Source organism: Triturus cristatus, chromosome 6 (genome assembly GCF_964204655.1).
Source record: "Triturus cristatus chromosome 6, aTriCri1.1, whole genome shotgun sequence".
NCBI classification, from domain to species: Eukaryota; Metazoa; Chordata; class Amphibia; order Caudata; family Salamandridae; genus Triturus; species Triturus cristatus.
The window spans coordinates 880,325,787-880,350,198 of NC_140589.1; the positions used below are offsets into that span (position 1 = coordinate 880,325,787).

The following is a 24,412-nucleotide window of genomic DNA, read 5'->3' on the forward strand; positions in this document are numbered from 1 at the left end:
ACGAAACTGGTGCTCATGCAAAGTGCTCTGATACCCAATTTCTCGGGTCTAGTTCGCGCTATATAAAACTCTAAAAAATATATATAATAATACATCATAGGCTCTTGCCAATGGTGAAATTCAGAACTAGAACATAAATGTTTTATGTGTATTAACAATTTGATGTTTTATGAGTCTGTATGATTCAATTACTTTAAAACAGTTTATTGTATTTTGTACAGTGATGAGTGCATCTTAAAACTTGATTTGATGTGCCAAAGCTTGTTTTTGTTGTTCTGTTGATGAGAGATACTGTACAAATAGAACACAGAAGAAAGCTTCTTGTCACAAAAAATTATTAAAAGTAAAAGAAAACACGATAATTGAGTGTTGTGTTCCTAGATGTCTTTGTAAAAATGTGTTAGCGGCCTAGCCTTGCTGACACTAAACTGGCCCAACCACCATTGTGTTTTGCATTTCTAAAGCAGTTCTGCCTCAATCCTCTCACAATTAAGCCTCTAAGGCTACCCACTCTGAAATATAAGTCATACAATATTGCTGTGTGTGGGAGGCTGTACGGCAACTTCCATGTTGTGCTATACTTTACTAGTGCATCTAAAGTGGATCCAACTGATCTCTTGAAACACAATGAAGTATTCTAGTCATTATGGTATGATTAGCGCAGCATATCTAATGAAGGTACGATTAGCTATGGGGTATTCAAAGGATCGAAATCCCCGTTATGTTAGCATGATAAAAAGGGCCGAGAACTGAACCGCCTCCATCTTGGATTGCGGCCCTTTCTCCTGGGAGTCACGTGGCCTCTTTCGCACACCATCTGCTTTCCCCTTTTACATGCATTTGTTAGGAGACAGGCCGAGTTGCTGAGAAGCAAGGTCACATCTGCTAAAAGGGAGTATCAAGCGAATTCCTCTAGACCTGGGACGAGAAGGGAGTCACCCTTTCGACCTTCTCTGTAAAGATAGTATCCCTTTGTATGTGTAACCGAAACTAGAAATAGGCATGAGCTCATTAGGGGCGCCAGGACTAACTGGTACTTTTCCACATAAGGTTTTGTATGCTGTGCTGATAATGTATAAAAGTGTGTTACTGTCAAGGAGCCAGCAGTCTTCCTCGGCGCACCTGATGGGTGAGGATCGACGAGGCTCCTCTATATAGAGATCTATGTTGACTAATAAACGTTTGAACCTTCCACGTTGCCAACTGCTCCTTATTCTACTTAATATTGCGGGCCAATAGTAAGTGTGGCCCTTGGAATAATTATTTGAATACAACAGTTGGCGACCACGAAGGGACCCCGTGACAGGGTCTTCCCCCCCCCCGTATTCGGGTGGTGGGATTGGGGGCGTCCTGATCGGTTGGCGGGAGAGGAGCCTGAGGATTTCTCCCACCCTGCGCGGCTTTTCGGTTCGTCCCCTGCTGCTAGTCACCCTTCACCGGGGTCCTACGGGCCTATCCCGGAACACAGGCTGATTTGAACAGGAGGAGTTGGCAGCGGAGAATGAACATTCGTATCTGGGTGCACCCGGTGAGTATGGATTGATTTGGTTTGACGCACGCGTTGTAAACGGTGCATTATTTTTTGTTGAAGCACGCGGTAGAGACGGTGTGCCATTTGATTGACTTAAGAGCATTCGTTGAGAACGATGCATTTTTGCTTTTGTTTGAAGCTCGCGCTGGACAGCGGTGCATTGATTTGAAGGCACGCACCGGAGGGTGGTGTCTGGCTTGATCGGGTTTGCATTACAGTAGTTTGACTTGAAGTACGTACAGAATTGTATTGATTTGATTAGAAATAGCGCGCCGGAGGAATATAGACTGATTGCATGTGGAAGGACCGGCGACCTAGACTGGGTAGCCACAGGGCATACTCCCGACGGGGCACGTCCTCGTTGGGGGGCTGGTCTTAGTGGTGAGCCAGGAGGGTGGCCGGAATCCCGCGTGCAGTTTGGTGTCTGGACTGTGAACCGGAGTCGATGGGCTTGGTTCTCTGATACTGATTGTATGTTGTGAGCGAGTTGTGCTGATTGTTGTTCTATGTGTACATGTTTGAAAACTAACCAAAATGTCCTGTTTTAGTAAACTGAATTGTTTTGGCTGCTGCTGCCGCACAAGTGACTCCAGATTAGCTGAGAGCCAACCCGCCCCGCCGGAGGGCAGCCCGAGCCATTTTATGTATGTCAAACATGGGATCTCTCCTTTATTGTTCTGCACTCTGTGGCACAAGTATACCAAGGGAAATGAGGAGTTACGATGGCCCAAGACGGGTTCGTTTGATGAGAAGAAAATTGCGTTCCTACAGGAACAATTATTTTCTAGGCGAAGTAGACAGGCCATGTTCGATGCTCTAATTGCATGGCAGAAAGAGGCCAAGCAACGGCGAATGAGGGAAGAGAAAGTAGCTAGAGCTAAGGCAGGACAGAACGTTACTCAGAAAGCTATGGCCTATGACCGAGAAAGGGTAGAAAAGGGATTAGATTGCATGAATCGCGAGTTTAGATTGAAGGTTGATAAGAGCTATGTGACCCGTCCGAATGCGGAAGATGAAATAGAGGATTTGTTGGACACCAGGCCACCGCCCCCTTATGTACCGCAGAGGATATATCCGGAGGTGTCAGGGGCCTCGGCCCCGGCCCCGAATATGCCCCTGGGGGCCTCGGCTTCGGCTCCCCCGGCCACTACTACCCCTCCCTCCCTGCCGAACCTCTCCCGGTTGCCGACATCTGTGTCTGAAGTTATAGCCATGCTGCCAAATTTATTGACGGCAGCTGCAGCCGGGACCCCTCAGCTGTTGTCGGGGTCAGTGCCTTCCCCTTCTGTTCTGCCCTCCTCCTCCGCTAGTACAACGCCGGTAACAGCTGCGACTACTCCAATACATCCGGCCGGTCTAGTGGAGGGTAGGAAGTTGTTCACTCGTTCTGCTTTAGGAACGGAAGAAAGGGAAACTATTGCCACACAAGCGTCCCAGTGGATGCGACATCCTATTTATACTCTTGCTGATATTTGGAGTACCATGAGAGACTACGAACCGGTGATGCAACAGCATGCCCTGGATCATATGGCCAACCGTCTTATTTCTGTATGGGAACAGGTACACCAGGGAGGGAGAGCTCCGGCCATATTGTATGATATCCTTGATCAGGTTCACAAATCCCAGTTGAAGCCTGAAGAAGTGTATGGGAAGGTGCAGACTTTGGTCTCTTATAGAACTCGTTTGCAGTCCGCCCTTCCCGCCGGATCCTCCCAGTTCCCTATGCGGGAAGTACACCCTATCTTCCATCCGGAGGTTACCGAGGTGGTAGATGCCCAGGGTGTTGTTACCCGCCCGGGAATAGCCACCCGGTTCCAGGAACAATGGGTTTATACCCCCTGGAAGCGGAGTGAGGTATTGTCCCTAAAAAGCCAGTTGCCGGATCCTAGAAAAAACCCCACTGCATGTTACAAAGAACTGACCGAGGCCGCCTCGTCGGCAGTAATGACGTTGGCGGATGTTGAATTATTCTTTGCCTTATTAGTACCGGTGGACATCTGGCGTCAGGTACATGACCAGGACCATGTTACAGAATTTGGTGGAACATGGGACCAACTGAGAAATTGGGATAGAGATCGTAAACCGGGGAACAAGCCCCGACCTGAGATACTGGCCTTGCCTGAAAGAATAATGACCTATATGCATTCATTGATCCCACCCAGGAAAGTAGATTGGGATAAGCTGACGGCTTGTAAGCAAAAGAAGGATGAGAGTGTATCCGATTTCTTCACAAGGTTTGAGGGAGTATTCATTGATTTTAGCGGACAGGACTTGGCCACGGAGGGGGGTGTGCGCTTATTTGTTAATAGATTTGTGACCAATTTGCTACCTGAGGTATCGGCCCGGTTACAGGCAGCTGAGAGTACTTGGACGACCACCACGCCTTCCACGATACTAAGCATGGCACAGTATTATGAGCATCGGGAAAATGAGAGCAAGGATAAGACAGAAAGTAAGTCGAAAGAATTGAAAACACGAGTGTTACTGCAGCAAGTGGAGAGGGGTAGGGGACGAGGAAGAGGGTTGCAGAATTTCGTTCCGAGAGGGGCGGGACCCGCGCAGACGCCTGGGCGAACGGATCTAGGCATAAATCAATGTGCTTTTTGTAAGGAGGAGGGGCATTGGAGAGCGCAGTGCCCGTTGTTGTACGAGCAGAATACTGCTTCAAGGGGTCGTGGACGGGGAAGAATGAGTGGGCACCGAGGTGGATACACAAGACAAGAACAGGCAGCACGAGGTGAGAACAGTCAGAATTATTTCGACCAAGGCCAAGGTAAACAGTACTACCATGACGGACGTGTGACGAACGAAGACACCGGATATACTCAAGCATAGGATAGCCAAGGGCAGAGTAAGGGGCATGTGTCAATCCCGATAGATCAAGCTGGACCTTATGTCCATGCACAATTACTGGATGCATCAGGTAAGTTTTTGGTTGACACAGGGGCTATGAACAGTTCTGTTTCACGTGCCCTGGTCCCGGGGCCGCTCTGTCTGGCCAGACTAATGTGTCCGTGGGGTTCTCTGGAACTCCGGTGGTGAGCCCCATTTCTAAGCCACTTTCTCTTACTGTGGGACCGGTAACGATTGAATCGCCTTTCCTCCTCACCTCTCAGTGTGGGGAGAATCTCCTGGGTATGGATATATTGAAAAGATTGCATGCCCATATCTTTTGCTCCCCCGAGGGAGTTTACCTGACCATTAGGAATACCTCTATCCCCTCCATTCAATGTTTCTCAAAAACGGACTCTTTACCCCTGAGCTTGCAAAACTCCCGAGGGATCTTTGGGCTCTGGGGGACACTGACGTAGGGTTCTTACAAATCCCCCCAGTATCCATCACTTTGAAACAGAATGCCATATTGCCGAGGATCCCACAGTACAAAATAGCCCCCGAGGGGGAACGCGCTTTACTGGCTATTATTTCTGATCTGATTAAAACGGGGGTGGTGGAGGAGACAACTTCCAACATTTGTAACAGCCCCATTCTTCCGATTCTTAAACGAGCCCCTGTCTCCCAGTCCCCTGATTATGCTGATACCTATCGATTTGTGATTGACCTGCGAGAGGTTAATAAGATTGTGGTACCCCAGTATCCTGTGGTACCAGATATTAACTCCATTTTGACCATGATTCCTCCCACTGCAACATTTTTCTCGGTGGTTGATTTGAAGAATGCTTTCTTTAGTATTCCCATACATCCAGATAGCAGACATTTGTTCGGTTTCTCATTGGGGGGCCGCAGCTTTAGATTCTGTCGCGCCCCCCAGGGGTATACCGAAAGTCCTAGTATCTACAGCCAAGCCCTAAAGAGAGTATTGGATTCTTTGCAATTGCCACCAGGTAATGTCCTATTGCAATATGTTGACGACCTCCTTATGGCCTCTGATACAGAACATGGTTGCCGCGATGCCACGGTTACCCTGCTACGACATTTGGCCACACACGGTAACAAGGTGTCGCTTTCTAAATTTCAATATTGTCGACCGGAGGTGACCTATCTCGGTCATCTCCTGTCGAAGGAGGGAAGACGGTTAACTTCTGAGCGCATCGCAACCATAACTAACATGCCTGTTCCTCGCACGCAACGTGATGTCCGCGCTTTGCTTGGTATAACCTCTTACTGTCGCCAATGGATTGCTAACTATTCTCTCTTGACTAAACCTTTCTTGTATCTAACTACGAAGGATGTGCATGAACCTTTACCTTGGACTGATGAATGTCAGACTGCCTTTTCCGCTCTGAAAACTGCTCTCTGCTCTGCTCCTGTGCTTGGCACCCCTGACTACCGGAAACCTTTTGTGCTCTACGTGCATGAGGTGGACGGTTGTTCTCTTTCAGTGTTGACACAGGACTTTGGTGGTAAGCAAAGGCCTTGTGCATATTTCTCGGCGGTTTTGAACAATGTCGCCAGAGCACTTCCCAGTTGTCTGAGGGCTGCAGCGGCAGTGGCCATAGCAATCAGACAATCGGAAGGGCTAGTCCTGAATACGGACCTGACAGTGATGGTGCCTCATGCTGTGGACGTATTATTGAACAGGACACAGACGCAGCACTTAACTAGTGCGGGTCTTACAGGGTACGAATTGACCCTGTTTGCACCTCATATAACGATCAAAAGATGTGTTAATTTGAACCCCGCCACGTTGTTACCCCTCCCTTCCGGAGGCGGTGGACAAGACATACATGATTGTATCTTTCGAACTGAGGAAGAAACCAAGGGCCGGATAGATCTAACTGACACCCCACTATCTGATGCCCAAGGGGAATTGTATGTTGATGGGTCATACTTCCGATTACCGGATGGTACGACAGCTGCGACTTATGCGATCACTACCCTGCAAACGGTAGTTGAGGCAGCAAAGATACCATACCGGTCGGCCCAGGCGGCCGAATTGGTTGCATTATTCAGGGCCTGCGAGTTGGGGAAAGGCATAAGGCTAAATGTCTACACCGACAGCCAGTATGCGTTCGGTGTGGCACATAGCTTCGGGAGGTTATGGGCGGAAAGGGGATTCCTGACATCCCATGGTGAGAAAATAAAGAATGGACCATTAGTTGAGCGATTACTAGCCGCATTAACATTGCCCAAGACCCTGGCTATAGTCAAATGCAGTGCACACAAAGTCATAATTGATGATGTGGGGAGGGGAAATTTCTTTGCGGATCGAATCGCCAAGGAAACGGCCCAGTCTGACACCACTTCTATGTTTGTAGTAACAAAAATGATAGAAGCAGGTGTTTTTACCAACACCATAGATAGTGTGAAGGAGCTTCAAAAGGAGGTGACCCCAGAAGAGCTAACATACTGGCAAGAACAGGTGGGGAGGCTTGATGAAAATGGGTGTTGGACTGACTTGTCAGAGAGGTGTAGATGGTTGCTGCCAAACGCATTTGTAAATGCGGTAGTAACCATGGCACACGGACCTTCGCATGTGGGAGTTCAGGGCATCTGTGCCATATTGGATCCTGTCTGGTACAATGTTAACATCTATAAGACAGCCAGGAATTTGGTCCAACATTGTATAATTTGTCTCCAGCATAATCCTGGGGTCAGTATTCCTGTCCTGGCGGGTAGTTTTGCGCCACCCACTCTGCCTTTTGAAGTACTCCAAATGGACTACATACAGCTAGAGCGAGTTAACAATCTGAAATAGGTGCTAGTGTTGATTTGTACTTTTAGTAAATGGGTGGAGGCGTATCCCACAAAGGAAAATACTGCTCTGGCAACTGCGAAAGCTCTGGTAAAAGAGTTCTTTCCTCGATATGGGTTGCCACGGGTGATTTAGAGTGACAACGGGACACATTTTAATGCTAACCTAGTCAAGTATGTATGCAAGGGTCTGTCCATCCGGCAGAAGTTTCACGCAGCCCGACATCCTCAGTCAGCAGGTCTGGTGGAGAAATATAATGGGATTTTGAAGTTAAGATTGGCTAAACTTCAGGACACGACAGGATTAAAATGGCCCGATCTCCTGCCCCTGGCCCTGTTGTCTGTAAGAACTACTCCCCATTCACGGAGCGGCATCTCCCCTTATGAAGTTATTTTTGGCAGACCTGCCAACGTATGGGGAGTACCGCGGCCCAAATCTTTCAGGGACATTGACTATCCTATGTTGACTGACTATTTGTATGCCTTGACTAAAGATCTTCGTTCCATTCATCAACAGATATCTGCCGTACTGCAGCCCCTGCCGGAGGGTCCTGGACACAGCGTAGAACCGGGACAGTGGGTCTTGGTCCGAAACTACCAACGGAAGTCGAGTTTGGATCCGCGCTGGTCCCGGCCGTACCAGGTGCTCCTGGCCACGCGAACGGCGGTGAAAGTCGAAGGGAAGCAGCACTGGATCCATATCTCCCATCTTAAGCGAGTTCCCCTCCCATTGCCAAGGGAGCAACTTGACCAGGAGGAAGGCCTGCTAACCCAAGGCGAACCCAGCACTGAAGAGTCACTTTCCCTGGACACCCGCAGAGAAGTTGACGGGCGAGGGGAGAGTGCTGTGAGCGTGGAAACCCCTTTTTGTGGCCACCCAATTGCCCAAAGTGAAGCCTCTGGTCGGGAGCCCGGCTCCTCATCTGACCCCACTGTGCCCACCTTGTTTGTTAATCCTGAAACCCCTGGTCGGGATCGATATCACCTGCGGCCCCGGAAATAGACAATCCCAGGTCTAGCCTTGACAAGTGAAGTTGGAGGCCCCGCAAAGACCTGAGGATTGTTAGAACACTGGACTGAACTCGTTGAGAGCATGGAACTTTGAGTAGAGCTCTGTTCAGAACGAAGATAGAGACATTGATCAGTTGGTGGGGTCCAGGTGGAGTTTCTTTTCACCACGGGTTGCGTCAAGTGTGACCCCAACGCGAGAAGTTTTTACCCTTTTACCTTTGTTTTTCTGAACAATAGGAGTCTGCCTGTGAGGCTCTATACAGACACAGGAAAGAAGCACCCTCCGGCAGGTCGGACTGCTTGTAGAACCCCCCTTTTTCCCGAGATTATATTGGACTTCTAGTGAGAAATGTACCCTTTTGCTCGTTTTGTCCCTGAAGAAGGGCGTCCCATAGTGCCCCGCACCCTTCCCCCGCATTTGCCAATGTTCTCCTCATGGAGCTTGCGTGTAAAAATTGTTTTCATTTTTATATTGATTATATCATTTGTACTATGTTTAGGTTTGTTCATATATCTAGAGTTCCGTCATCCTGTACACACCTTGATAGTGTCTACCCCTGCTCCTAAGGAACATCATTTCCAGACCTTTGCCCCTCATAAGGAAAGACACCGACAGACATATGTACATAATGCCTTCATTGAGATGCTGCACCAGACTCATAGCTCCACAAATGTTACTGATTGTTGGGTCTGTGGTCTTCTCCCGTCAGTGATGCATAAGCAGGATTTGTTTATATCAATGCCTTTATCTTATTTAGGTAGTTGCGAAGCCTGGTTTAAAATGTTATCCATGCTGTACGAACACTACACTATAGATGAACGTCGATTCTCAGAGAAGGATTATGCTTTGATTTTAGCCTATATAGAGACGCACCAAGGTTTTACTCCTAATGCCGAGGGAACGGATGGTACCCTTGATCCTACCGCCTGCATGAATGTATACACTGATCATGAAAATGACACCTGGCTGAGGGATGAAGTACTGGATTACATGACCTTTAACTTTACTGAGTATTTTAAATACTTCCAGGAGCGAAATGTCTCAAATGAGAAAATCATTCCGGTCCCGGTGTTGAATACATCCTCCTCTTTCTGCGTGCAGGGTACTGGACATTTATTCGTAGGTTACAGTAGATGCAATTACACTTATAGATTACAGACGTTCAGTAGCCCCCCAACACTCACCCCTCCCAATGTTTATTTTGTGTGCGGTGAAAACGCCTACACTTGGCTACCTAGAGGATGGGCGGGTAGGTGTTACTTATCTTTTCTTTACCCACCGGTTTACATAGCTCCTTCTGATTATCATAAGTCTCATTCCTTAAATCGGCGGAGTCTGAAAGCTGAGGCCGCTAGCAATGATGCCACTGACCAGACGGACACTCCAGCCCAACACTTTGTTGATATCATAAAAGGGGTGTTACCCATATGGGGACCCATCCTCAATAGTAAAGAAGTTAGGAGGCTATCTAGAGTAGTGGAAGGGGTGGTTAATACCACTGCAGGAATATTAACTAATATCACAGTGGAGCTCCAGGCGAACCGGCTTGTGACCCTTCAAAATCGTCTTGTTTTAGATGTTATCCTAGCTGATCGTGGAGGAGCTTGTAGGGTCATCGGCAGTTCCTGTTGTGTATATATACCTGACTCCGCCCCTTCTGTCCATTTAGCCATCCAGAAACTGCATCGGCTAGCCAGTGAAATTCACACTGAGACTGGTACTTGGTCTCTGTCCGGGTGGTTTTGGGATTTAGTGACGGCCTGGGGATGGAAGTTATTCATGATTCTTTTGGGAGTAGTAGGATTCATTTTCACCTGCTGCCTTTGCCTACAGTGCGGGCCTGCCTGCTGTGCATATTGTGCCACTCAGGTTCGCCGATCCATCCCTAGACCTAAGCTTAGCCAAACCAGGATAGACACCCAGCGGGCTCAGAAAGAGATGCATGACTTAATGCAGATCGATGAGGGTATTTTCGAAGACTGACCTTGTTATTAGCTATGCTGCGTTAAAAGGGCCGTTCTGAAGTATTCTAGTCATTATGGTATGATTAGCGCAGCATATCTAATGAAGGTACGATTAGCTATGGTGTATTCAAAGGATCGAAAACCCCGTTATGTTAGCATGATAAAAAGGGCCGAGAACTGAACCGCCTCCATCTTGGATTGCGGCCCTTTCTCCTGGGAGTCACGTGGCCTCTTTCGCACACCATCTGCTTTCCCCTTTTACATGCATTTGTTAGGAACCAGGCCGAGTTGCTGAGAAGCAAGGTCACATCTGCTAAAAGGGAGTATCAAGCGAATTCCTCTAGACCTGGGACGAGAAGGGAGTCACCCTTTCGACCTTCTCTGTAAAGATAGTATCCCTTTGTATGTGTAACCGAAACTAGAAATAGGCATGAGCTCATTAGGGGCGCCAGGACTAACTGGTACTTTTCCACATAAGGTTTTGTATGCTGTGCTGATAATGTATAAAAGTGTGTTACTGTCAAGGAGCCAGCAGTCTTCCTCGGCGCACCTGATGGGTGAGGATCGACGAGGCTCCTCTATATAGAGATCTATGTTGACTAATAAACGTTTGAACCTTCCACGTTGCCAACTGCTCCTTATTCTACTTAATATTGCGGGCCAATGGTAAGTGTGTGCCTTGGAATAATTATTTGAATACAACAACAAACAATAAACAGGATGCCCTGCAACCAGTCACTGTACATTCTGTATGCACGACATGCACTCACAAATGTCAGTACAGGCTCTGGACATTATATTCAAGTGGAGTTTTCCTAGAGGGGGCTGTAAGCACCACACTCATACCTAAACAGGAAAAAAGGTCTGTTTAGCAACATCAATGAGAAAAACAATAGCCTACCAGCACCACTCAATGTAAATGTGCCAGGAAATGGATGCTAGTCCTATTTGGCTATAGAGTTTGTGCTTGGTGCACCACTCCAGACCTCAAAACCAAGTCCTGTGTCTCATGGTCAGTTACAAGGTCTAGGCCTCCGCGCACATTTAGATTTATAGTGTGACTGGCCAAAAATGTCAGGATACCAAATAACATACATCATAGGTGTGGACAGGCTCTCACCTGAGATGTACAAATATATGTTTTTATTTTAAATTATAAGATAATTCGACAGCAAAGAAAGAAGGGCTGGGCCTATTACATGCAAAACTCTGTGAGGCGGCATTCCATTATTTGTAGTCTGGGCTATGTCATTAAAACTCAAAACTACAAGTGCTCACCTGAGGACACCAGTGCCGTAAGGGGAACATTTACATCGCTCATCCTTCCACTGCCACTGGACAGCCAGCCGTGAGGGGAACGGCTCAGGGGCATTCCAACAGGATCCCGCCGTGAGGGCAACAGCGTCAACGACCAAACTACAACCCCCAGCAGGCACTGCCCGACGCTTGCTGGGGACCTCATCGCAGCGCCTGGAGGCGCGATATCAGCGGGACGCGCACGGACATGCCCGGGCCAAGGGTAGGCTCGTTAGAGGCAGGAAGAGGCTGGGCTGGGCCACCCCCTAAGTCCTCAAAGGGGAGCAGGACAGGCCCTGGAAGTGGACCCTCTCAAATCCTCACCAAAGTTAGTGACATAAGGCCCCCTGTCCACCTATAATTGGCCACTAAATTAATCCCTCCTGCAAATATGGGGAGGCGAACCGGGGCGGGAAAGCCAAATGTAGCCCCAGTACAGCCGGCCCCCTCTATCCAACAGACATCAATAGACCGGATGCTCCAGAGAGCCATTGGCGTAGTGGCTAACGAGATTGAACTAACTGAAAGGCGACTATCCCTCACACCTATTCTTGCTGCACCTCTTAGTTCACTTGATTTAACAGACTCCCTGCTCATCACGGACCAGGAACTCACCTTATGCAACACAGGGCCCTCCGTAGAAAGCAGGGTGGAAGTTTTTTACCCAGGGGGGCCCGCCCATAAAAAGGAAAGACTAAAGCCATTGTATCTAGAGGGCTTAAACAAAACGTTCCAGCCCCTGAGACTCCTACCGCCACGAAGGCTAAAGATCATAGCCCCCTATCTAATGGACGCCCAGAACAGCCAGCCTGGGTCACGGATGTGGTTGTAGACATGCAGGTCCAAATAAGGACCATAGTGAGGGACGAATTAAAAAATGTATGGGATCGGGTTGATAAACTCACAAAACTATTCGAACGATGGGTGGATAGGACCGAGGTGATCTTGAGAGAAAAGGAGTAGGTCAACACATTGTCCCACACAAGACTCGGCCCCCAGCTCGTAGAAGATAATACCCCCCTTCCTAACAAAACATCACAATTAAATCAGGAGAAGGAGGGAAAGCAATACAGCAGCCCGAAGGGGGTGGAGAAAGGAAATAGTATTCATGGGCAGGAGATTAAGCAGGGAGCACAGAAAGAAAGGGTTAATGCTGGGGGGGACTGTTGGAACCTCTGAAAGCTCCTCCACTGGTGCAAGGGACAGGCAAAAGAGCAGGCCACAGGAGGGACCCTATGAGGCAGGGACAGCCCTTCCGTGCATTAATCTACCCCCAGCCTCAATCCCTTACGTAGTCATTTTAGCTGGAGTCCCTGAATTAAAGAAAGGCACTAGGGAATCCTATTTCAATTTGAAGAACAAATGCATCTATTGGTTAACTAATAACAAACAGTTTTCCAATAGAGATATAAATGAAATCATTATGATTCGTAGGGTAGGGTGGGTAGGTTGGAGACCCAAAGATATCACTGGCAACTGTGTTGTCATTAACTTTAGGAACAGGGGGATTGTAATCTACCTTTTAGACTACCACTTAGCCAGGCCTGGGAGATCTGTCAACGTATTGCGCCTAGGTTACTTTTATCCCTTTGGTCAGCATCCACAAGAGTCCAGAGGAGCTTATTACCCGAAGTGGGCAACGAACCAGAATATCCAATTTTTCACACCTCTGCAGGCGCAAACAACTCCATTATTTTTTTATATTCCAGTGAGTAATAGGTTCAGCTCCCTTGAGGCAGTAGACTGACTAATGAAAGTGGTAGCCCCCATACAAGACAGAGCTCAACCCAGCACGCGTACCATACAGGCAAGAGGGACTGCCCAAAGGAGTGACTATTCAACACTATCTAAGACCATAGTTCAACCTATAGAGGCGGGGAAAAGCAGTTCACCAGAGGATAAATCAAATCAAGATCTTGAGGGCACACCCATACATGCCGCTATAGTTTACACCCCAAGTGTGAAAATACTTTCTTGAAACATAGCAGGATTAACATCTGAACTGAAGACCCCTGAATGGGGACTCTTCAACGAACACCACGAAATCTATATGTTCCAAGAAACATGGTCTAGGGATGATTTGAGTAGGCAGGGGTACGCGGTCTTTAGTATCCCAGCGATCCATACGGGGAGAGGTAGACCCTCAGGAGGATTGTCCACTTGGGTTGGAGCTCATTTAGGCTGTGAGGCAAAATCTATTGAAAGTTCCTCTTGCGATATCCTCTGTGTCCTTTTAACTTTTCAGTTAAAACAAAGCATTCTGCTTATAAATCTATACTCACGCCCGACGTCCCGGGGCCAAGAGTCTAGTACCCTGGACCAACTTAATATCCTCCTCCCAACCATTCCAATAAACTGCGGAGTAATCATTGGCGGCGACTTTAACTGCCAATTTGAGCCCCTGGACGGCTTGGTAACAGGTCAATTAGACGAGGAGGACCAATACTGGTCCATTCCCGAACCTAACATCTCACCAGTAAGGGTTTGGACCCCATTAGCACTCCAAATACAATCCATAACACTACATTTTTCTTTAAGAGCATGCAATGGACGCACCACATCTGATAGACCGGGGAATCACACTTTTAATAGACCGGGCCACACCTCAATAATTTATTATATTATGCTAGATTGACAGTCCTGGCATAAGGTGTTAGATTTTAAAATTAGCCCGCGACATGTCAGCGACCATGACGCCCTTATCTTAGAAATAGTATCGCCAGGTAATACGAAGGCACAGGTTAAACCCTCAAAACCAGCCCAAAGCCTGATTCTGACCAACGGAGGGAAAAGAGTACGTTGGGCCGAAATCTCCCATTCGCAAGACAAATTGGCCAAACTTTACCATCAAGTAATCCCTTATCTCTTAACCACATCTCAACTAATAGAGAGTATTGGAGCCCCCAATTCACTCTCAAAGATCTCACAAAATCACCACGATCTGGTTGACATCATGGCCACTTTTTTCTATCAAAACAAAATGCAGAGAGCGCCCAAAAAGACCAACCATAAATAGTTCAACGCCAACTGCCGAGCTGCTAAAACTGACCTAATCACTGTCATTAAAAGTAGCGATAAAACAAAAATCAAAGAATCTAGAGCAGCATATAAAAGCGCCATAACTAAAGCAAAACAGCACTGGGTAGCCCAAAAATGGGAAGACCTCAGAAACGCATTAATTTCACATAATCTGAGGTCCTTCTGGAACATCTTAAATACTGACTCCCATGCTAGTAGATCGGCCATTGAACCCAACATAGACGAAGGTGTTTGGAGGGCACACTTTGAAATCCTTTATAGAAGGAACAAGGAAGGGGAAGAAAGTATGGCAAGAGCTCCGCCGTATCCAGATTTTAACCAGGACGATGCCCCCCCAATCACGGTAAGAGAAACCACCGACGCCCCAGGGAAGATCCTACCTGCAAAAGTGGCAGGTTTGGATAGGATCCCTGGCGATCTCTACCGATCTGAACCTACCATCTGGGCCCCCTATTTGGCTACTCTGTTTAATGCCATATTACAAGGCATGGCAATTCCCACCACTTGGGCGGGAGCCGAAATAATACCGATCTATAAAAAGGGCTCCCCGCACTTGCCTGCTAACTATCGCCCGATCAGTCTTATAGACGTTGGCCAGTAAATCTTTGCTCGATTCCTATTGGGGCGCATACAATCCTGGATAGAGGAACATAATATCTTAACCCCCCTTCAAGACAGGTTTAGAGCTAGGACATCTACGATCGACCAATTATTTAGGCTGCAGGTGATATATTGGAAAACCGTTTACGTTGAGGGGGTAGCCTTTATCTTATATTTGTAGATTTAAAATCTGCTTTTGACTTGGTTCAGAGGGAAAAATTATGGGTAATTTTAAGAGACATGGGAGTGCCAGAATACCAGTGCCAGCAGTTAAAACGTCTTCATGAGGGTAACTATGCTCGTATTAGATATGGAAAGAATGGCGAACTTACAGCCCCTTTGCCCGTGGAGAGAGGGGTTCGACAGGGCTGCGTTCTGGCACCCACACTTTTCTCCCTCTACATCAATGGACTAATAGATTTCTTGAGCGCAGGGAAGAACATTGATGCCCCCAGTTTGGCGCAGCGCAAGATCCCGGCCCTGATGTTTGCGGATGATACACTTCTCCTCGCAAAATCCCCGATGGGAATTCAGAGGACTCTTGACAACTTTAGCGACTTCTGCAAACACCGGGGCCTGGAAATTAACCTGCAAAATACCAAGTACATGGCCTTCAATGTAGGCAACTCCACCCGCCCCAATCCTTGCTTGGACGGCAGACCCCTTGAAAGAGTAACCATCTTTGAATACCTGGAATTGACGCTGACCGAGAAAATGGATTGGGGTGCCCAAATAAATAAAGCAGGACTGAAACTTACCCAAACAACGGGGGTATCATAAAATTATATAGGAGTTGCCCCGAAAAAACACTTAGCCCAGTGATGGAAATCTATAAGGTACAGGCCAGGTCTGCTGCCCTCTACGGAGCAGAACTTTGGGGTCATTGTGCATTGGGCCCATTAATCCGAACAGAGAATTCCTTCACCAGACAGCTTTTGGTCCTCCCCATCAGTACTCCATTAACACCACTCTGCTTGGATCTTGGGGTTAGACCGATAACGGAAGAGGTGGCCCTCAGGCCTCTTCTCTATTGGCGTCGCCTCTGGAGTACCCTGGAGCTAGCTGCCTACAGGGACGAATTAACTGACATAATGGGTATGCGAGATTCAGGGAGGATACCTTGGTTGTCCAACATTAGGAACATCTGTGAGGGCTTGGGTAGGGGCAATTTATGTTATAACGCGGAAGATACGTTCCAAATACCAGCAAGAAAGAGCCTGATAGAGAGCTTCAGAAAACAAAAGCTCAATGAGCTTGAAAGAAGAACTACCGCCGGCCGTTTGACGGTGGAATTCCTGGCAGTAAAAAAATAGGTACAGTCTAGAACTGGTGCTGGATGATATCCAGCCACTCCTTGCCAAAAAACGTTATGTCCAGTTCAGACACGGAGTCCTCCCGTTACGCGTCTTTACTCATAAGTGGGAGGGGACTTCAAGTGGGGGCTGCCCGGCCTGTAACTGCCCCGATGAAACGGAATTGCACGTGCTATTTTTCTGCAAGGGTTATGGAAAGGCCAGAACATGCTGGTTAATCCAACTTTGCAGAAATTTGGGGTCAAGACGCTGCATTGATGTGTACAGGATATTTAAATCGAACACGCAAATGCCTATTGTTTACTCCATCTCACGGTTTTTATTTAATATGTGGTGCACCCAAAGGGCCATTCTTAAAAGAATGGCCCAGCAGAATGACATTGCAGGAACTGTATGAGTGACCATAATATTGCATTTTTCTGGTTACATTCCGGGTTCTGGGAGGGGCTACATCAATTTTACTATTTGGATTACTGATTAGCACTGTATCTAATTTTAATACTACCTTTTCAACTGTGTATATTTTATGAATTCATTGTATTTTATTGCTTGCTTTTATTGATGCTTTTATGGCATTTGACTGCCGAAATAAAGTTTTATGATGATGATAAGTGCAAGAATGCAAAGACATAAACTGTACTTCATGACTTACAAGTGAAATCGCAAAAATTAAGAGCTCTGCAACTGCCTGACGAGTTGTGAAATATACAACTATTGGAGAGACCAGAAAGAGGCATTAAAATCAAGGTAGACACCTATTGGACACTGATGCTGGTGTGATGAAATGTGGGCACAACACGCGTTTTTAGGTCTGGCTTGATAGCACAGCTGTCTGCACGACCTATTGTTGCAGGTACTTTAAAATATACATAGTAGACTTTGGCACTGTCCAGAGTGCTACTCCCTCACTTCTTGGTATTGCCTACAAAAGATACTGTTGCCTTCAACTAATGATTTTTTTTTTATATCGTTGAGGGTCGCCCAGATCCCTCAACAATGACATTTCACAATAGCCAGCTCATGTGCCTGCATTGGAGTTTGTTGGTTTTACCACAGGACAGCCAGATTTCTTGGCTTTGCCAGTGCTTGTTTAGAAGTTCTGTTTGTTTTCGTGCACTTGTCCTACCTAGTAGAAGGTCTAGAATCCTATATACTCCACCTGTGTCAAACAGAAATAACTTGTAAACGGTTCAACAGAACTTTCACACAGTATCCAGTATTTTTTGTTTAAAAGAGGTCAGTGCATTCTCGAAATTGCCGTCTTGTTACTTTGAAATTAAACAAATGGAGCAAAACACATAATCGCAATTAATTCTAAACATAAAACAAAAGACAAGCCATTTAACATTCCAGGAACGCGGAACCGTATGACAATTGTACGGAGGGCAAGAATTACTGGGTAGACTAGTGCGTGAAAGTCAATGAAACAGGTCAGTCAAGATTAATTAAACAGAGGCAATATAGATAAGTAATCTTTAGTCGGATAAATATAGGAGAGGGCAACGTGCTTTCAAAGTTACAGTACATTCAGTTAAGGAAAAAAATTACACTTGATTCCAGTTGGCAAGTTGCACCTGCTGGGGAGCATCGAAGGCTTTAAACAACATCTGAGATTATATCCTGAATCTGTTGTGATTGCTACAGCAAACCCCGTAGTCCAGAAGTTTAAATCGTGTCTCTGGCCACCCTCCAAACTGGACCCAGGCCCGAAAAAGAAATTACTAACCTTTTCTGAATCCTGCCGGGGCATTTTTCTCATCCGGGTGCTTTCCACTTCAGAGTTTATTAGTTTCCGTGCCTATGCATTTGGCAGAAGGTTCAATGAACAGAAGCAAACATAATCCGGTTTAGGGCGACCCATGTCTGCTCCACTGCACATGACTAAAGCCGAGATACTGTTCACCAGTACATCCTCAAAAGGAGCGTCGGTACAGAGACTGCCCAGGGACAAGACACTACCCTTCAGGCAGGCTGTATACAAAACCGCGCTGGTGTAGAAGGAATGCTGGCGGGGGCTAGGAAAAAAATACACTTATTATTAATCTCCTATTAAACAATCATCTTTAGTGCGTGAGTAACGTGCTACTTGCCGCAAAGCTCTTTAACGCCTCCTCAGGGGTAGTATGCGCTATATAAATGCAAATTACATTTTCGCAGTGGTCTTGTGAGTTACTTACATTCAAAAATCTACAATAAACGGTACACGTTTAAGAATGCAATTGCTAATACTGTGGCAGCAATTAAATCTACTGCAAATCGTAAACATGAATAAAGTGTTTATTTCGTTAGGAACACTCAAACGCGGCTTTTGTAACTCTGTCACGATAAAATAAGATTTGAAATAAGAGACTGAAAGAAAACTTCTAGGTAGCTCCTCTATTCGAATGTTAAAAACCGTAAGCATGTACGCAGTTTACCGTCTGCTGTAACAAACCGTAAAGATCGGAATTCCATGTTAGATTCTATTTATGTTATCATCAAGAGGCAGTGAAACAAATGTCATGACAGAAAACCTTGATACAATGTATAAACATTTTAAATTAGCTTGATACATTGTATAAACACTTTAAATTTATTAGGCGAGTTTACTGTTTTCATCCTCTTTTTTGGAAGTTCTGCGTCTTTCTTCTTCATTCTGGAAACGTCATAGAAACAGACGAAAGACGAAATAGCATCTGTTGCTAAACAAACCGGCTGCATTTTTCAGAGTAATGTATTCTAAAAGTAAGGAACACTTGCATGTGTTGTTGATTATGCCTACGTTTTTGTGTAGAGTCACTGGAATCATTAAGAATCACAAACATTCTATGATTGTATTATTTTTTATTTTATGGCCTTTTGCCTAAAGGAGTATTTTTTTTTACCCAACTTCCAAGGCGCGTGAAAGGTAAAACGTCAGACAAAAATCCCAATGCGATGTGTTCTGTTGGTAGGGATTCTGCCAGCTTTCGTGAGAGTGCCTCGGCGATTAGTGTCTCTGCTTCTTTGCTCTTGCGCAACGAGCGTTTCATTGTTAGTTACCTCTTTACCGGGCATGTGCAGTTGAACCGTCTGCTGGCCCTTTTAGGTTGTCTGTGTACCTGTTCTGTTTACTGCGGAGGCTGTGTGTTTGTTGTAGGATCTGATGAACAGCAGTCATCTGTTCTTTAGTAGCTCAGCCTCAGATACCAAACCTTTTTCACGGATCATACAACCGAGGAAGAGGGATGTCGTGGCAGAATTCAGATAAGGTGAGTAGTGTTTTGTGCAGGACCTGGGATGTGCTGTAGGGATGCAGTTAGAACTCTATTGCTCTCATCGTCAGTCTGTTGCCTCAAAAATTCAACTGAAGTCACTTGATTAAGACTGTCACTCCATTAAGGCCAGAGGGGATTGGACACCTTTTTGGTGGGTGTTAAAAGTTTAAAAAGCAGACGCCTTCATTAAAGTCTATGGAGGCATTTTGTTTGTCAGGTGTGTGAATAGAAGTAAAAAGTAGGTGATACCTGTAAAACGTGAGCGAGTTGACAGTTATGCATAGCTGCTAAGTAATCAGATTGCTTCTGTGGCATTTCTGTGGTTTGACAATGTGTGGCGTTCTACTGTCTTTATTTTATTTATAGTGTTTTATAAAGCGCGAACATGACCACCAGGGTATCAGAGCGCTGTACAAAGAGATCGCTCATGTGTGACATTTCTGTGGTTTGACTGGCTACGTTTGACATTCTTTTGTCTTTATTTTATTCATAGTGTTTTATAATGCGCGAACATGACCACCAGGGTATCAGAGTGCTGTACAAAGAGATTGCTGATGAGGGTTGTAGTACAATAGGAGCACAACAAAAACAAGCATTTACAATGCAATGGTCTCGGCAATATTATAGGTAGAGCTATTGGTATTGCTCATTATTTTTTTTATCATTTTTGTATCCCTAAATAAATGGCAGTCATTTCTATTGGCATTAGCTTTTTTTTTGCATATGTGATACCTATTGCATTAGCAGAGAGAGAGTGAGGTAGTGAGATAGAGAGAGAGAGAGAGAGAGTGAGGTAGTGAGAGAGAGTGAGGTAGTGAGATAGAGAGTGAGGTAGATAGAGAGTGAGGTAGTGAGATAGAGAGAGTGAGGTAATGAAAGAGTGAGGTAGTGAGGGAGAGGGATGTTGGGAGGTAGTGATATATAAGCATAGAGTGATGTTGTGATGTAGTGAGATAGAGAGAGAGGTAGTGAAAGTGAGTTAGTGAGATAGAAAGAGTGAGGTAGTGAGATAGAGAGTGATTGAGGTAGTGAGAGAGAGTGAGGTTGTGAGCTAGAGAGTGAGGTAGTGATGTTTTGAGAGAGAGAAGTTGTGAGATAGTGAGGTAGTGAGATAGAGTGGAGTAGTGAGGTAGAGAGTTATGTAGTGAGAGAGAGTGAGGTAGTGAAACAGTGATGTAGTGAGGGAGAGGGATGTTGTGAGGTAGTGAGATGTAAGCAGAGTGGTGCTTTCCACTTAGGTCAGATAATGAACCCACATCAAACCAACCCAAAGAAGCTTAAAGATAACTTCTCACACAACCGCCCAAAGATAGGAAGTATCTGTTACAGGTATGCTACAACATGAACGGGGCAGCCTCCACCAAGCCTTGAGCACAATATTTAAGCTCTTCCACCATTATCCACACAAAAAATCCACATTCTTAAAACCATGCACAACAAATGCCAATTATTGGGCCTGCAGGAAGCTTCCGGACTACGTCGCCGGTATCATCCCAATACAAAAGCTACTGTAAAATGCATAGGCCTTGAAGCAGTTCATCTTTTTTGTAAGGCTGCAGTCCCAATTTAATCAACTAGAAGCTGACATCTCATGTCATGTCATGCTGTTGGCAGAAGAAAATCTAGATTGCACAGCTTGCGCTTCATATGGCTTTGTGATGGAAGTGTATTTTCCAATATGAGCGAATCGACATGTACAGCAGGAATCATTTGTGACTTCAGTGGTGTACTATATACTGAGATTCGAGATGTCTCCACGGGACACATTAGCCTCTGTTTTCATGCTGAAATGAGGGGCATTCGGTGCCGCCAACCTTTTGGCAAAACTCTCTATGGGCATTTCAATGAAGAACACTGACAGCCATAGCGACCCCCACCACTCGAAGCCCCTGCCGGCCCCAACAGACTGCATGAAATCTCCAAAATGTATCTCTCAAGTTTCGCTTTTCATAAGTTAAGGAATTTCTTTGTCAAACTGTTTTTATTGGGATCACAGGGTTTAAGCATCGCACAGTAGTTCTACGGATTTCATGGGGATGTGTTTGAGTGTTTAATTCATCCGCATCTGCCGGTTCTGTTAAAAGGTAAAAATTATAAATTAATTAAAGGTTTGAGATTAACAAGTGAAAATCATTGGTTATTTTAAAAAAAGGGAATAATAGCAAATTTTCTAAGAAAACGGTTCTAAAATCGTGTTATAGTTACTGAGAAATTGTGGAAACGGCAGCGCCAGCTGAGTCCCTAACGCTGCGCCCAGCAGACTGAACGCGGCAGACAAAGCACAGGCCGGACGAACCCAATGCAAATATTGACCCAGAGTAGGAGCCCGGAACAGAGGCCGTGAGGAAACCGGAAGAGGATGGCCGGGAACACAGAATACTGAACGAGAGAGGAGCTGAACAGGAGAGGGATGGAAATACAGGCAGACAGGGGTAACGGAAGGAGAAGAAGAAGAGGCAAGGCAGGGGGCAGAGAAAGAGCGACGGGGAGTGAAAACAGAACAGTACTGACGTGCAATATTAGTATAATGTACTGTAGGGGGGCACTTTACTCAAAATATTTTTGCAAAGTTCATGTTTAAGCTTATGCAGTGTCAGATGTATGTAGATTACAACTACCCAGTACTCGCTTTTAGATTTGAAAAAAACTGTGCATAATGTTTTAAATAGAAGGTAGAAGTGTGAAAGCTAATACTACCTTTCCATCAAGCACGAGGATGAGAAGTGGAAACGGCAGCGCCAGCTGAGTCCCTAACGCTGCGCCCAGCAGACTGAACGCGGCAGACAAAGCACAGGCCGGACGAACCCAATGCAAATATTGACCCAGAGTAGGAGCCCGGAACAGAGGCCGCGAGGAAACCGGAAGAGGATGGCCGGGAACACAGAATACTGAACGAGAGAGGAGCTGAACAGGAGAGGGATGGAAATACAGGCAAATTATAAATTAATTAAAGGTTTTCGAGATTAACAAGTGAAAATCATTGGGAATTTTAAAAAAAGGGAATAATAGCAAATTTTCTAAGAAAACAGTTCTAAAATCGTGTTATAGTTACTGAGAAATTGTGGAAACGGCAGCGCCAGATGAGTCCCTAACGCTGCGCCCAGCAGACTGAACGCGGCAGACAAAGCACAGGCCGGACGAACCCAATGCAAATATTGACCCAGAGTAGGAGCCCGGAACAGAGGCCGCGAGGAAACCGGAAGAGGATGGCCGGGAACACAGAATACTGAACGAGAGAGGAGCTGAACAGGAGAGGGATGGAAATACAGGCAGACAGGGGTAACGGAAGGAGAGGCAAGGCAGGGGGCAGAGAAAGAGCGACGGGGAGTGAAAACAGAACAGTACCGGCGGCGCTGGCCAAAAGTCCTAAAAAATGGCGGATGGAAGCTTCGACATTTTTTCGGATTCGGGGGCGTGTTCCTGCTGTTCTAAAAGGGCGTGGCTAAAAAGTGGAAAGAACAGCAAGGAACACGCCCCCGAATCTGAAAAAGACGGAGCCTATTTGGAGGGACGGCTCTCTCCTCCAATGGCTGGCCTTCGTTTAGGAAGCCAGCCAATGGAGGAGAGGCAAAAAGAGAGGCGGGCTAAGGAGCCCCTCTCAGAAACATTAAATCTCCGACTTCCGGTTCTGCCTTCGGCAGACCGGATAGTCCTCGACCTAAAAACAATACAGGGCAACACATCTGTCTCCAATGAATCCTCTTATGATACCTGTACCTTGAAGTCAAAGAAAAAGGTACAAAACAATAGGATACAATATAACATAGGGCAATTGTCAATTTTCAAAGGACTAGAGATTAATGTTGACAAAACTAAATACATGATATTTAATCCCGTGGCATTTACACGTTCGACTCCGACCTTGGGCAAAGGGAACCTGGAAAGGGTGACTACCTTCACCTATCTTGGGGTTCTAGTACAAGAAAATATGTCATGGGGACCCCAAATTGCTAAATCCCAACTAAAACTTGCACAGTTTCGGGTGGTATACTCAAGGTGTCAAATACTTCATCATTGAAGCCAGTGAGCCCCGCCCTTGAGATATACAAAGTACAAGTAAGAGCAGCAGTCCTCTATGGCAGGGAGTTGTGGGGTCACACGAAGGTAACAGCAATTGCCAAAATTGAAACCAAATTTATGCGACAACTGCTGTCCCTTCCGCAAGGTACACCTACCCTACCCCTAAGGTTCGATTTGGGATTAAATCCAATCGAAGATGAATTAGGGATTAAACCCTTAAGGTTTTGGCACAGACTCTGGTCAACGCCTGAACTATTCAATTATAGGGAGGAATTAAAACAGTTACTTGCCTATAACAAGGCAAGAAAGATCCATTGGCTAGTATTCATCAAGCAGGAACTGACAAAAATTGGCCTAGAAGCCATTTGGGATGACCTAGAAAAAGCGTGCAGTGAGATCTCGCGAAAAAACCTTACTAGGATTTATAAGGAGCACAGATTTAGATCCACTTTTTGTGCCGTAACACTGGGTTCACTAACCACTTCTTTCCTTGACTTTAAAAATTGCTATGGCTTTGAAAACTTTATGGATATTGTATATCCAATCTTTGTCAGGAAACTCTACATCCAGTGGAGACTTGGCACTCTTCCGCTTAAAGTCTTCACTAGTAAGTGGTCAGTATCCTCGGACATGTCATGCCCGGGTTGTACCTGTGGCGTGGAGGATGAACTCCATGTCTTTTTCTTCTGTCCTGCATATATGAATTCCAGGAGATTTTGGCTGGTACCACTGTGTAGAAACTTGGGGTT

The 24,412-nt window shown here is 46.0% G+C and overlaps 2 protein-coding genes across 4 annotated transcripts in view; one reads left to right on the forward strand and one right to left on the reverse strand.

The window, feature by feature from the left end:
* The window catches only part of LOC146818003 (uncharacterized), a 96,202-nt gene extending 77,905 nt beyond the window's left edge, over positions 1-18,297 (reverse strand). For both annotated transcript variants that reach the window (XM_085611479.1, XM_085611478.1), the window contains exon 1: positions 18,134-18,297. In XM_085611479.1, coding sequence (XP_085467605.1) covers positions 18,134-18,166 — 33 coding nt within the window. In that variant the 5' untranslated portion in view covers positions 18,167-18,297. The remainder of the gene's footprint in view (positions 1-18,133) is intronic.
* A 1,148-nt stretch (positions 18,298-19,445) lies between these two features.
* Positions 19,446-24,412, forward strand: part of LOC146818004 (uncharacterized) — a 279,254-nt gene continuing 274,287 nt past the window's right edge. For both annotated transcript variants that reach the window (XM_085611482.1, XM_085611481.1), the window contains exon 1: positions 19,446-19,637. In XM_085611482.1, the coding sequence (XP_085467608.1) occupies positions 19,614-19,637 (24 nt within the window). In that variant the 5' untranslated portion in view covers positions 19,446-19,613. The remainder of the gene's footprint in view (positions 19,638-24,412) is intronic.